The sequence below is a fragment of the Pollicipes pollicipes genome, unplaced genomic scaffold (genome assembly GCF_011947565.3).
Source record: "Pollicipes pollicipes isolate AB1234 unplaced genomic scaffold, Ppol_2.1 Scaffold_2555;HRSCAF=2994_pilon_pilon_pilon, whole genome shotgun sequence".
NCBI classification, from domain to species: Eukaryota; Metazoa; Arthropoda; class Thecostraca; order Pollicipedomorpha; family Pollicipedidae; genus Pollicipes; species Pollicipes pollicipes.
The window spans coordinates 17,112,092-17,123,723 of NW_023596136.1; the positions used below are offsets into that span (position 1 = coordinate 17,112,092).

The window sequence follows — 11,632 nt, forward strand, 5'->3', positions numbered from 1 at the left end:
AATTAAAATATTGAGAATTATTTTTATGGAAAAAACACTGATTTAACTGACATCTTCTGAAGACTTTGAATTACTATTATCAGCTGTTGGGTAATCCAATTTGTCTTGCAGTACCTGCGCAGCCGCTACAAACTGCCGCTTTTTTTCGTTTCCTGCACGGCATAGCGCTGCAGCACAGGTGAACGCGGTGGATATGGTCATTGTAGAGGTTGGTGATCGGGAAAGCCGTATTAGCCATGGGTATACGTTTTCCAGTTCGGCAAATGGGAAATGGACAAGCTGCATTTTTGCTGAAGTGTGGGAATGCACAGTGGTTTTCCATGACAATGGCCCAGTCTGCAAAATATCCATCCTCCGTGCCGGATATAAAAATTTTGATGCACTGAATCTGGTGCATATGGGTACCAAACACAATTCAAGACATTTTTCTTAATTTTTCTTGAAAACACAAGTATATTTGATGATATTGTCAGAAATTAACTTAGCAGCATTCTAATTCCTTGAAACACTTCATGCACTGAAGTCAATGGCCAATATGCACAGACCTTGGGGCAGTCTGGCTTGTATTGGGTGTAATTCAGGTCAGGTACATTGGGGGGCATCCTGGATAAATGCACTGCAAGACGAAGATGTGGCATGCCACAGGCGCTATTATTTCATCAAACCCTTTCACTGTGGAAGCTGGTGCAAGGATTTGTTGTGTGTAGAGTACTTTTACAATGATTTATGATTTGAGGTTGCCAATAAATGCTTGCAATATTAAATTGCTCTCCTGTTGATGTGTCTACTTTTGTCATATATGTATTATGTCCTTGCAGCTATCTTGTCACAACTGCCCTTGTGATCCCATCCCATTCTTCTGTTGGTAGTTTGCAGTCAGTGAAAGATCACCATGCGGTCAGCCTGCTTCCGTTGTTGGCCACGGTGTGATGACCTGCTGCAGCGGATTATGGTCCGCTCATCTCCATGGCCTGAGAGGCGGCGCCAGCTGGCCATGACCACTGATCAGCCATATGTAGCTGTGGTAGGATCTGGACCTGCTGGCTTCTACGCCACCCAGCAGATCATCAAGGTTTGTGTGTAGAATGTCTTGGGAGAAGTTCTGAAGCTAAGAGCTGTGAGCAGGTTTGCAAGAACATGATGTGGATGGTGATTGTTGTAGTGGTAAACAAGAAGGGCAGAGTAAGGTGGGTTATACTATGTCCAAGTGTTATCAGGATGGTTTATTTGAAACATACGTGATGTTTGGCAGTTTTGAGTCACTCACCTAACACACAGCAGCTCACTGAGTGTGCTTCCAGCTGCTTGCACTTGGGTTGAGCTTAGCGAATCTCTTGCACATCGTTGAAGACTAGTGATCCATGGAAATGTGTTTTTAATGGCTTATAGTATGACAAGGCTAATCCAAATGATGTACTGAATGGTGGGGAAATGCATGTGTTGCACATACTGCAAAGCATTTGGCATCTGCTAACCAAGGATTTCAGCACAGTGCAGACTTGCTTCCAAGATGTTGGATCATACATGCTGCATCAGCTGTGCAAGGGGAATGTCACATTGTTTATACAATGTACTGACAATAGGTTGTTGACTGACACGCTGTTAACAATTAACTGACTGAATCGCCATGGCTAATTGACATCCAGACAAGTCAGCATATAAATTTGCTATGTAGATCCATAATTACACTGGAGCAATCCAAAACCAAGGTGGCAGTAGTCGCAAAACAAAAACTGATTGATTACAAATGCAAAATATTGCCATGGCGCGATTACGACGAATTACGAAATAGTACAGACGAGCACATTTTGTCTACATGTAACGCATTTAGCTTGCTTGCAATGCAACTTCTCTAAAAACATGGACATAATTTCCCCGCTATGTGATACATGTGCCCCAGGGCGGGGCAAGTTGTCTCATTTGAAAGAATTCGTTCAGAAGCCATTATCAGGAAACTAAGGCATGCTCTCCAAATTATTATCACTAAACATGAAGGTGAAGGTTGCAGCTGTCTGCAGATCTAGGAATCTTGGTCCTTTCCGAGTTCACGGTAAGAGATGACACAAATGATTTTCACTTCTCTCCCGTAGATTGGCGAATTTCGAATCATCATTGACGGAGATTCACAGCATATTTCATGACCGTATTCATTTGTTCTGGTGTTTCGCGTCGAATTCGGTCATTAGGTGTACGTTCCATAACGGATCACAGATCGTGCGCTGTACGTAGTCTCTCTAAGGTTCGCAATGCCCCAGACGTCATAGAAGCTCATCCTCGCGCCGCCCCGTGCCATCCTGCCATTTGGGAGCGTTCGCCGGTCCGCCTCACGCCCGCCTGCTCCGGCAGAAGGCGCCCGGCTGCCGGGTGGACCTGTTCGAGCAGCTGCCGGTGCCGTTCGGTCTGGTCCGCTTCGGCGTGGCGCCCGACCACCCGGAGGTCAAGAACGTAACTACCACCTTCTGCCAGACGGCCAGCTCTCCCGCCGTCCGCCTCCTGGCTGACGTCACGGTCGGACGTCACGTGACCGTGTCGGAGCTGCGGCGGGCCTACGACGCCGTCGTGCTGGTCAGCCGCCGACGTCACTGACAGACGTTACGTCACCTTGTAGGAGTCGCCCCGGGGATGTTGTCTTTCATACGTGATCGGTGCGGTTTTAAACAAGCATGCATGTTTAGCTTTGCCTTACCTTCATCAAAATCAAACGACTCGTTGCCCTTTGCTAAATTTTGCAGTAGCAGGAATATTAAATTATATTTAATCGTAACATAGAATTCGCATGTGCTTTTTTCATGATCGAGACTTTGTCATTTCCACCAACACGTGGCATTGCGGCCATCGCGGCCCGGCCAGCAGACGTAAGGCAACTTAATGCTGTTACCTTTCCCCAACTTTGTGTCCCTTTGCCAATCTTATGAGTTCAGAGGCCTTATGCTTGTGTTTATCAACCTCCCATAGGGCAGGGAATGCTGAGCAAACTACGTTTTAAAAGCAAACATTTGCTATTTTACAACACTTGACTCTTGAAACAATGACGAACAGTATTTGACTCCTCAGCCAGTGCATATTATCTCCCGTCTTCATCAGCACGTCTTGAAACGTCAGGTACTGACGATACACCCAGTGTTTTCTCAATAACTTCACTTAACCAGTACCTTCTGGCATATGAAAGGTCGATAACTCAGCATAAAACTTGGAACTCATAATTCTGAAAGTCCAGGAGTTGAGGGCCTTTCTTGCTCATATCTACGTCAGTCAATCGTCTTATTCAGTTTTATTTGCACGTCGCTGACTCATCCATGCACGAGTTGTACCTGTCAGTCCCCCGCCCCTATCCCCACCCTACCTTCCTAATAAATTTCCAGGATCTTTTGCGCTTGAAGAATTCTGTTACAGTCCCAGTATCATGTTTCAGTTTCAGACCCTTTGTCCACTGTCCTGCTACAGGTACCCCAGCGGTGGTAAGGCCAGCAGCCTGTCCACTGTCCTGCTACAGGTACCCCAGCGGTGGTAAGGCCAGCAGCCACGTCTGTACCAGTCAGGTTACGGCGTGTCACCACAAACACTTTTAAGATACAACATACCGACATTGCCCTACTGTACACGACGTTCCCGAGTATGAAGTCAATAGCTCCAACCGGAGTAGACGATATTTGCCCCACTGTGCACGACGTTACCGAGCATGAATTCAATAGCTCCAACTGGAGTAGACGATATTTGTCCCACTGTGCACGACGTTACCGAGTGTGAGGATGACACCTACCATCGGAGTTGCTGGCGCAAGCATCGCTATGCTGCGGACATTTATTTCCTGGTTTCGATCACGGTTTCCTCAACATTATGAACACAAGCCTTACGAACATACTCGTTCAAGCGGAGTGGAAGCACACGGCAGTCGAAATTGAATGCAACCAGCAGTCCAGCGGATACGCGTCATTTTGCTTACTGACTGCAGCATAACACGGGTACCGAACACAGCACTCAACCAACGTCCTCGTCATTGGGACCTTACGACGCACTCAGCTGCTAAGGCTATATGGCGTCGCCTGCTTCTCACCCTGGCAAGAAAGACGGACATCGCGGGGAATCAAATTCCGTATCTCTGGTTTCCCAAACGTGCACTGGTTAACGCAGACACGTCAACCACTACACTATCGGCACACTGACGTTCAACCAAGATAGCTCTCAGCGTCGTCAATGACCTCATCAAATTCCGGTCCCTCTCGATCCTTTCAAATACTTCGACGTGCCACACCAGAAACTTATGGAAAAGCTAATCTTGTACGGTGTGAACACTGACTGTGAACACCGACTGGAGAGAGAGAGAGAGAGAGAGAGAGAGAGAGAGAGAGAGAGGAGAGACGAGAGAGAGAGAGAGAGAGAGGGAGAGGAGGAGAGGAGAGGGAGAGGGAGAGGGGAGGGAGAGGGAGAGGGAGAGGGAGAGGGAGAGGGAGAGGGAGAGGGAGAGGGAGAGGGAGAGGGAGAGGAGAGGGAGAGGGAGAGGGAGAGGGAGAGGGAGAGGGAGAGGGAGAGGGAGAGGGAGAGAGAGAGGGAGAGAGAGAGAGAGAAGTTTTGACGACTCAAACATAACGTCTTGACCGAGGGAAGACAAAATCAAGAATCAGGGTGTCCAGCGAAGCCTTAGTTACGTCTTACATATACTGTTCGCGAATGGCCTGAGTCTGTGCTACCTCAACGGTGTCAGCATAGTTCAGCTAACAGATACCACGAAAGCTCTGAGCACGGATAAAGGCCAAGGTTTGACAACTTTCATTCGATCTCACGGAGACCGCTCTCGATTCCCTCTTGCGATGAGTGTGTCAAAGTGGCATGCAAGTCAGCACTACCAAAACTCAAATGCTGGCCTTGGGCACGCCAGCAGTGTTGAGAAGCCTCCCTTCAAGCCACAAGTCACGATCACCTGTGGGTCCGTAGCAAGTGATGCAAGGATGGTGAAAACCCGAGAATTTCCCTAGGCCGCCATCTGAACTGTCAGTCTCATTCTGACGCCATGCCTCCCAGAGGTACAGGTATTCTGATCACTCTCAGCCGCGCCGGTCACGTGCTACCTGCGGACACACGGACAGTCAGCGTGTAGGCTCCTGTTCTATCGACCACTCATCAGTGCATGAGCGTGTACGCATCGGTCAGTGGTCACAGACGCTGCGATCGTATCCCAAATGTTATCGAACAGGCTGACAGCGGGTGGCTGAGTTAGCCGAGAATCTTGATAATCTTGATGTCTGCACGGTTGGACGGGCTATCAGGACTGGTGGCTATCAAGTACGCCAGCGAATCGTCTGTCCAGAGGCTCGCGAACTACACGACTGCGGCATCTGGAATGCAGACCGCGTAACACAGCGTCGGGTCCGAACTGAAACGGGCAGACTCCAGCTGTGTATCAGAGGGGCCATTATTCGCAACCGTACCAATGCTGATCCGCATGTACTATCGCACAGTGGAGATTAAAAACGTGCAATCCTATCCAGGCGCCGCTGAAAATAATATATGCACGACGTGCGCTCTGCGTGCTGCCTTAAAGTGATGTTCAGATGTTTATCCTCAACGTTTGATTTGTATTGACGGATCAGGTGAAGTGCCGCTATAGTGAAAGATCCTTGATGAATACTTATCTGCATCAATCTGAATCTGAAGGTCTGGGGGTCAGGGGAGCCCGCATCCCGCACTAGTAGCGACGACCCTACCGCAGCCACGGTTAGCCTCTGCAAAGTGATTGGTACCACTTCCCTCTCTCCCGCCTCAAACGGCGCCAGCAAGCCCACAGATAATTGGTTGGTCCCCTTTAGACGTCAAACTCAGATAAAGTCCCTGTTCTCGAGCTCGACCTGGCCCTATCACCTCACAGTGGCACTTAGCATCACAGATGGCATGGCACTGCACTTCAGCTACGGTGACCCGAGTTCAAGTTAGCGCATGCGTAAGCGTCACGGCTGGTGGGGCTGCCGCGCGCAGCCTGAAGTAGTGACGTGACTCAGTCATTAGTGAGACGGTGTTCAGGTTTGACAGTGTCCCAATTTTCGGCTCATGTTTACTCATGACCACGAATGCAGCTTGAAGCGTTGAGATCTGTTGTTAAAGCCATTGCCTCTTTCATAACGTCGTTCAACCAGCACATACTGGTATACTGAAGCTGAATTATTGTCAGAATGAGAACTCCCAGTTGACAACGCTGAAAGCCGAGGAGTCCAAGGCCTTTGTCGCGGACACCGTCTGTGGTACCATGTCTGAGCGCCGTTCCCGCGCGTCCGCCGCGCCGGCCGCCTCAGTCGCGGTCCCCTGCTTCAGGCGTACGGCGCTGACGATGACCGGCCGCTGGGCATCCCCGGAGAGCAGCTGACCAACGTGGCGTCGGCGCGACACCTGGTCGGCTGGTACAACGGCCTGCCCGGCTGCCGGTCGCCGGTGGACCTGGCCGCGGAGCATGTCGTCATCGTCGGCATGGGCAACGTGGCGCTCGACGTGCTACGGCTGCTGACCGCCAGCGTCGACGCACTGGCGGTGAGCGTCCGCGCGGGGGGAGGAGTTACGACCTGGGCGATATGTATCCGGCTGTAGGTGCAGAGAAGATCAAGCCCACCCCGCTTCTGGGCCGCTCATTGGGTTGTGCGTGCCAGGACACGATCCACTGCTGTCGTCACGCGTCGATTTCGCCGTGGGCTGGCCGTCTCACAGCTGGCCGTTGTGCGCCGATCTGACCCGGGCGTGAGCGCTGCAGGGTTTCCCTACGTCACGTCACGTGGTCGCAAGGTCACGTGCTCTATAACGTCACGCGTTGTCGAACGATGATGCCAGATTTTTTTTTTTTTGTCTGCCCGTCAGCGTGCAAAGAAGGAGCTACCAAATTTTAAACAATCACTGACAAGAAGCGGGAGTTTCATTAGGTAGCTCTTGCGTAGGCGAGTGCGTTTGGTTGGCTGAGGGCACTAATGTCTAATTTTGGAGAAATGCGACGAGGGATAGATCAGTAGTGAATTGAACTGCCAGGAGTAGCCACGGAACGGTGAGCGACGGTGATTGGCGTGGTTTGTGGTTGCGTTTCCCAATAAATTGGTAGCGTTATAAGTGAACACTTAAAGGGATAAGGGAAGAAGTTGAAATGAATTCGGAACGTAAAGAATCACTCAACTTACGGTTGGAATAGATGATGACAATACAGGAGCAGCAGTCTCCCTTCCAAACGTCACTTCATAGGTAGCGTGTCATGACCGGCGGTGAGCCAGAGTTAGTGTGTGGTCTGAAACGGTTAAAAAGGTGGAGGAAAAAGGAAAGTAAATAAAAAACACTTTCCTGACAGCCCACATCGAACGCTCCGTCAGCAAGCATAACGTTACGCATTCCAGCTGACAATCGTGCTGACGACGGATCGAACGGGGCACGAGTCGGCTCTTGCTCCCCTGACTGAGTCACGTGTGTGTCACTTGGCCGCAGGGTACAGACATCACCGAGTCGGCTCTCGCTGCCCTGGCTGAGTCACGTGTGCGTCACGTGACCGTGGTGGGCCGCCGCGGCCCGCTGCAGGCCGCTTTCACCATCAAGGAGTTGCGTGAACAGATCCACCTGGTCGGCACCTCAGCCATCTGGGACGGCTACCCCTTCCACCAGCTGGAGCCCCTGCTGCCCGGTGAGGGGAGGGGGGGGGGGGGGGCACCCTCTGGCATTCTCACTGGGCCGCTAAATAGCGGTTGCCGCCATTAGTCCTGTTAGTACACACTGGGATGGTTGTGATATGGCTTGCGATGTGTTTACATGTGATGGACAAAAGGGCCAAGTTTTCGGCTGAAAGGTCGGTTGTGACGATTCGCGTTCGCCTTCCGTGAGCCTGTGTGCATGGCCACCCTAAGATCACCACCGTTGCCCATGCGGAGCTTTTTTGGAGGACTGGTAGCTGCGAGGGCTCATTGTGCTCCTTTTGAAGATAATAAAACTTATTGAGTGTTTTGTATGTAATCTATTGACACCACGACTATGTCAGACATTGCATGAAACTCAGGTTTCGACATTTTCCTCAACGCTGCCAGACCTTAACGTTATATGGCTGACATTGTTTTCTGGGTCGCGTAATGCCCAGCCGTAAAGTCGGCCAGTTACCTAGTTGTGCAGAAGAATGAAACATATTGGAACTCGCGCTATTTGATAGTGCGCTGTTCGTGGTCTGTGGGGTGAAGCGTGCCGTCGCCGCCTGATTTCAGACCTGCCGCGTCCTCGCCGTCGGCTCACAGAACTCATGGTCAAAAGCGCGCGCAGTCCGCGCGCCGCCGAGCGGCGGACTTGGACCCTCAAGTTCTTGCGGAGCCCGCTTGAGGCGCTGGGCACGGACGCAGTCGATCAGCTGCGGGTGGGCGTGAACGCGATGGATGGCGATCACGTGGTCGGCACGAACCAGACTGAGCTGATTCCGTGCCAGATGCTGCTGCGGAGCATAGGGTTGGTACAGCGCGCTGGACGAAGATTGTTGTCTCAGCAGCCTGTGCAGTTGTGTTATCAGCCGGTTTTGCGTGCATTTGGGTGTGCTTAAAGACTGCGCGGGTGAGGCTTTTGCTGATAAGCGGGTTTTGTATGTCAACGTCAGCGCAGACCCACACATACCTTTGCGTGTTTTGTCGCGCGTGCAGTTTTTCTGTGCAGACCAGTGAAAGCTGTTGGACGGTGTGGTCCTCATGTGAGGGGTCTGGTATATAACATGTAGATATCACCGATTTTCCATCCTTCCAAACGTCTCAGTGTTTATGTTACGGAATGAAGATCCCCAAAATGTAGTGGAACTTGAGGGACCCGGCTGTTAACTGTCGCCGTCTGGAGCCCCCTTTACCGCACCGTTTGGGTTTTCCCTAGCCGATGCGTCTTGCCGGTGTGTTCAGGTACAAGGGCCGCCAGATCGACCCGGCGCTGCCGTTCGACGCCGCCCGAGGCGTCATCCCAAACACGGACGGCCGTGTGCATGGCGCGCCCGGTACGTCCGCACGGCGGCCCGCACGTGTTCACCGTGTACCGCACGTATGTGTCTGTGTGAACGTTGGTAGATGTTCAAGATGTGGTGCACCGAACTAATTGATGGGTTGGTGATCGTCGGAATATCAAGCGGCTTTCGCGAAAAGCTGGAGTGTGCCGGAACGCCTTTGGCTTGATGCCGGTCTCTGACCTCCTGAAACACCTTTAACTTGATCATAAGACAAAGATGCACAGGGGCTGAATGGGTAATCGCTATCGTAGTCAGTACACACATCCCAGGCGCACATCCAGGACGGTGCTCGAACGTCAAACAAAATGGTCTTTCGTGCTAGCTAACGGACGATTGTTTTTTGTCGGCGTTATGCCACCTGAAGGCTACCGATGTAAATGTGGGGGGGGGGGGGGGGCGGGGGCGGGACCGTTGGTGGGGGCCAGTAGACGGGTCTCGCGGCTGCACTCACACGACTTGACTCACGTCCATATCTCGATGTGCGACTTTGCGGCCGCCACGACGCCACGGCCGTCAATGCATTCACCGGTAGATGGCGAGCCATTGTTAGCAGTTGGGGTTCACTGGTCACAACAGTAGTTAAGCATGACATGGAGCCATATATCAAGAAGCGTCGCTCCAGTGCAACTTTCCTAGAGTGTCCATTGAAAGCTTGTCCTGATCACTACATGGAAACGTCACCGCCATCATAATCACCGTCATCACTAGCACCGTTTGTCTCAGGTTTGTACGTGACGGGCTGGATCGGCACAGGCCCCGTTGGCGTTATCCTCAACACCATGTCGTCCAGCTTCGCCGTCGGCAAGCTTGTGGCCGACGACCTCGCGGCCGGCAAGCAGTGCGACCGGGTCATGCATCCCGACGAACTAGTGCAGATCATTCGGGAGAGAGGTGAGAAGTGGTGCGGGTCATTCGGGAGAGAGGTGAGAAGTGGTGCAGATCATCCGGGAGAGAGGTGAGAAGCGGCACAGGTTATCCAGGAGAGAGGTGAGGAGCGGTACAGGTCATCCGGGGGAGGGAAGTGAGGAGCGGTACAGGTCGCCCGGGAGAGAAGTGAGGAGCGGTACAGGTCGCCCGGGAGAGAAGTGAGGAGCGGTACAGGTCGCCCGGGAGAGAAGTGAGGAGCGGTACAGGTCGCCCGGGAGAGAGTGAGGACGGTACAGATCGCCGGGAGAGAAGTGAGGAGCGGTACAGGTCGCCCGGGAGAGAAGTGAGGGAGCGGTACAGATCGCCACGGGAGAGAAGTGAGGAGCGGTACAGGTCGCCCGGGAGAGAAGTGAGGAGCGGTACACGTCGCCCGGGAGAGAAGTGGGGAACGGTACAGGTCGTCCGGGAGAGAAGTGAGGAGCGGTACAGGTCGTCCGGAGAAAGGGTAAGGAGTGTCACAGGTCATGCGGGAGATGGACGAGAGGTGGCCTAGCTGAGTGATAGTGCGGCGGGAGTTGGTGCGAACCCTGGGACAGATTTAGGCCTGGGACAGGCCATATGAGAGAGGTTAGACAAGGTGAATGTCATGCGAGAGCAAGGAGAGTGCTGATGCTGACCATCTCGGATAAAGGTAGAGGTGGTGCAGACAAATTGGGAGAAGGATGCGGGTGCCGCCGCAGGCCACACCGGAAAGGGGTTAGAGTTAGCGCAAACCATGAAGAGTGGTGAGAATCAATTGCGGGTCATCAGATGAAGGTGTGAGAACTGATGCAAGCCACTTTGAGACAATGATTGCTCACCGTGTGTCTGAATGTTCGTGGCCATCTGTCCATCTAATATGTAGTTGTCCCCCCCATACTCTCCGACGCCTGGTTGTCAGATTTGTCACCGTTTGTCAGTATCGTTCTCTTAACTCTGCTGTGGCCACTCCGTCCTCCCCGTGGGCCTGGTCACCCTGACCCGCCTCCCTCCCCCCCTCCCCTAGGCGCGAGACCGGTCGGCTTCCCCGACTGGCTCCGGCTGGACCAGGCCGAGGAGGAGCGCGGCCGCCGTGTCGGCAAGCCCCGCGAGAAGGTCGTTTCCGTGGATGAGATGCGCCGCATCATCTGGGGCTAACGGCTCGGCGTCGCGGGCAACGGACGATGGGCGGAAGCGGGCCCCGCTGCCATGACAGGGGGGGGGGGGGGGCTGAGCGTCCCGTTCAGGCGCGCTCGGTCCCACACTGATGTCCCGCCCAGCGCAACCCCCTGCTGAGGCTGTGCCTTTTCCTGTCGGCGCCGTGCGGTATCGTATTGCCATGTGGAAAATGGAGGGGGTCGGTATGGGCTTTGACGTAATGCGCTGATTTCGACAGTATTGAGTTGTGCGTGATGTCTTTGACGTGCGTGAGGCTGGTTTGCAATCAGCGGCCCTCTGCCAGTATTAAGTGGCAAGCTTCAGTCCCACCGTAGTAACGTCTCGTTCGCGAGCCGAATTCAACAAATGTTGCATATGCTCGGCGATAAGTAGGGCGGTCGATTGTGTTCAGAGGAAACTCATCCTGCCACGCCGAGTAGGGAGAGACATCATGTAGCGTCAGCACCTTAGGACATCGTAAAGACCAAACGACTACAGCGATGTATGTGTGTGTTGTCCCGTGATATATCTCTGGTGCTTTGGGTAGAGGACTGTAGGCGTCTGCGATGCCCTGGCAGCGTTTATGTTGTGTATCGCGTGCTGGGCTGACGT

At 52.8% G+C, this 11,632-nt stretch overlaps 1 protein-coding gene across 1 annotated transcript; it reads left to right on the plus strand.

The window, feature by feature from the left end:
* Positions 1-157: 157 nt before the first annotated feature.
* On the plus strand, positions 158-11,086 carry dare (NADPH:adrenodoxin oxidoreductase, mitochondrial). The gene is made up of 9 exons (XM_037220973.1): positions 158-208; positions 870-1,072; positions 2,347-2,565; positions 6,304-6,516; positions 7,447-7,639; positions 8,208-8,442; positions 8,877-8,968; positions 9,701-9,868; positions 10,890-11,086. The coding sequence occupies exons 2-9, from the start codon at positions 893-895 to the stop codon at positions 11,018-11,020; spliced, it is 1,431 nt and encodes a 476-aa protein (XP_037076868.1). The 5' UTR covers positions 158-208; positions 870-892; the 3' UTR covers positions 11,021-11,086.
* Positions 11,087-11,632: the final 546 nt, after the last annotated feature.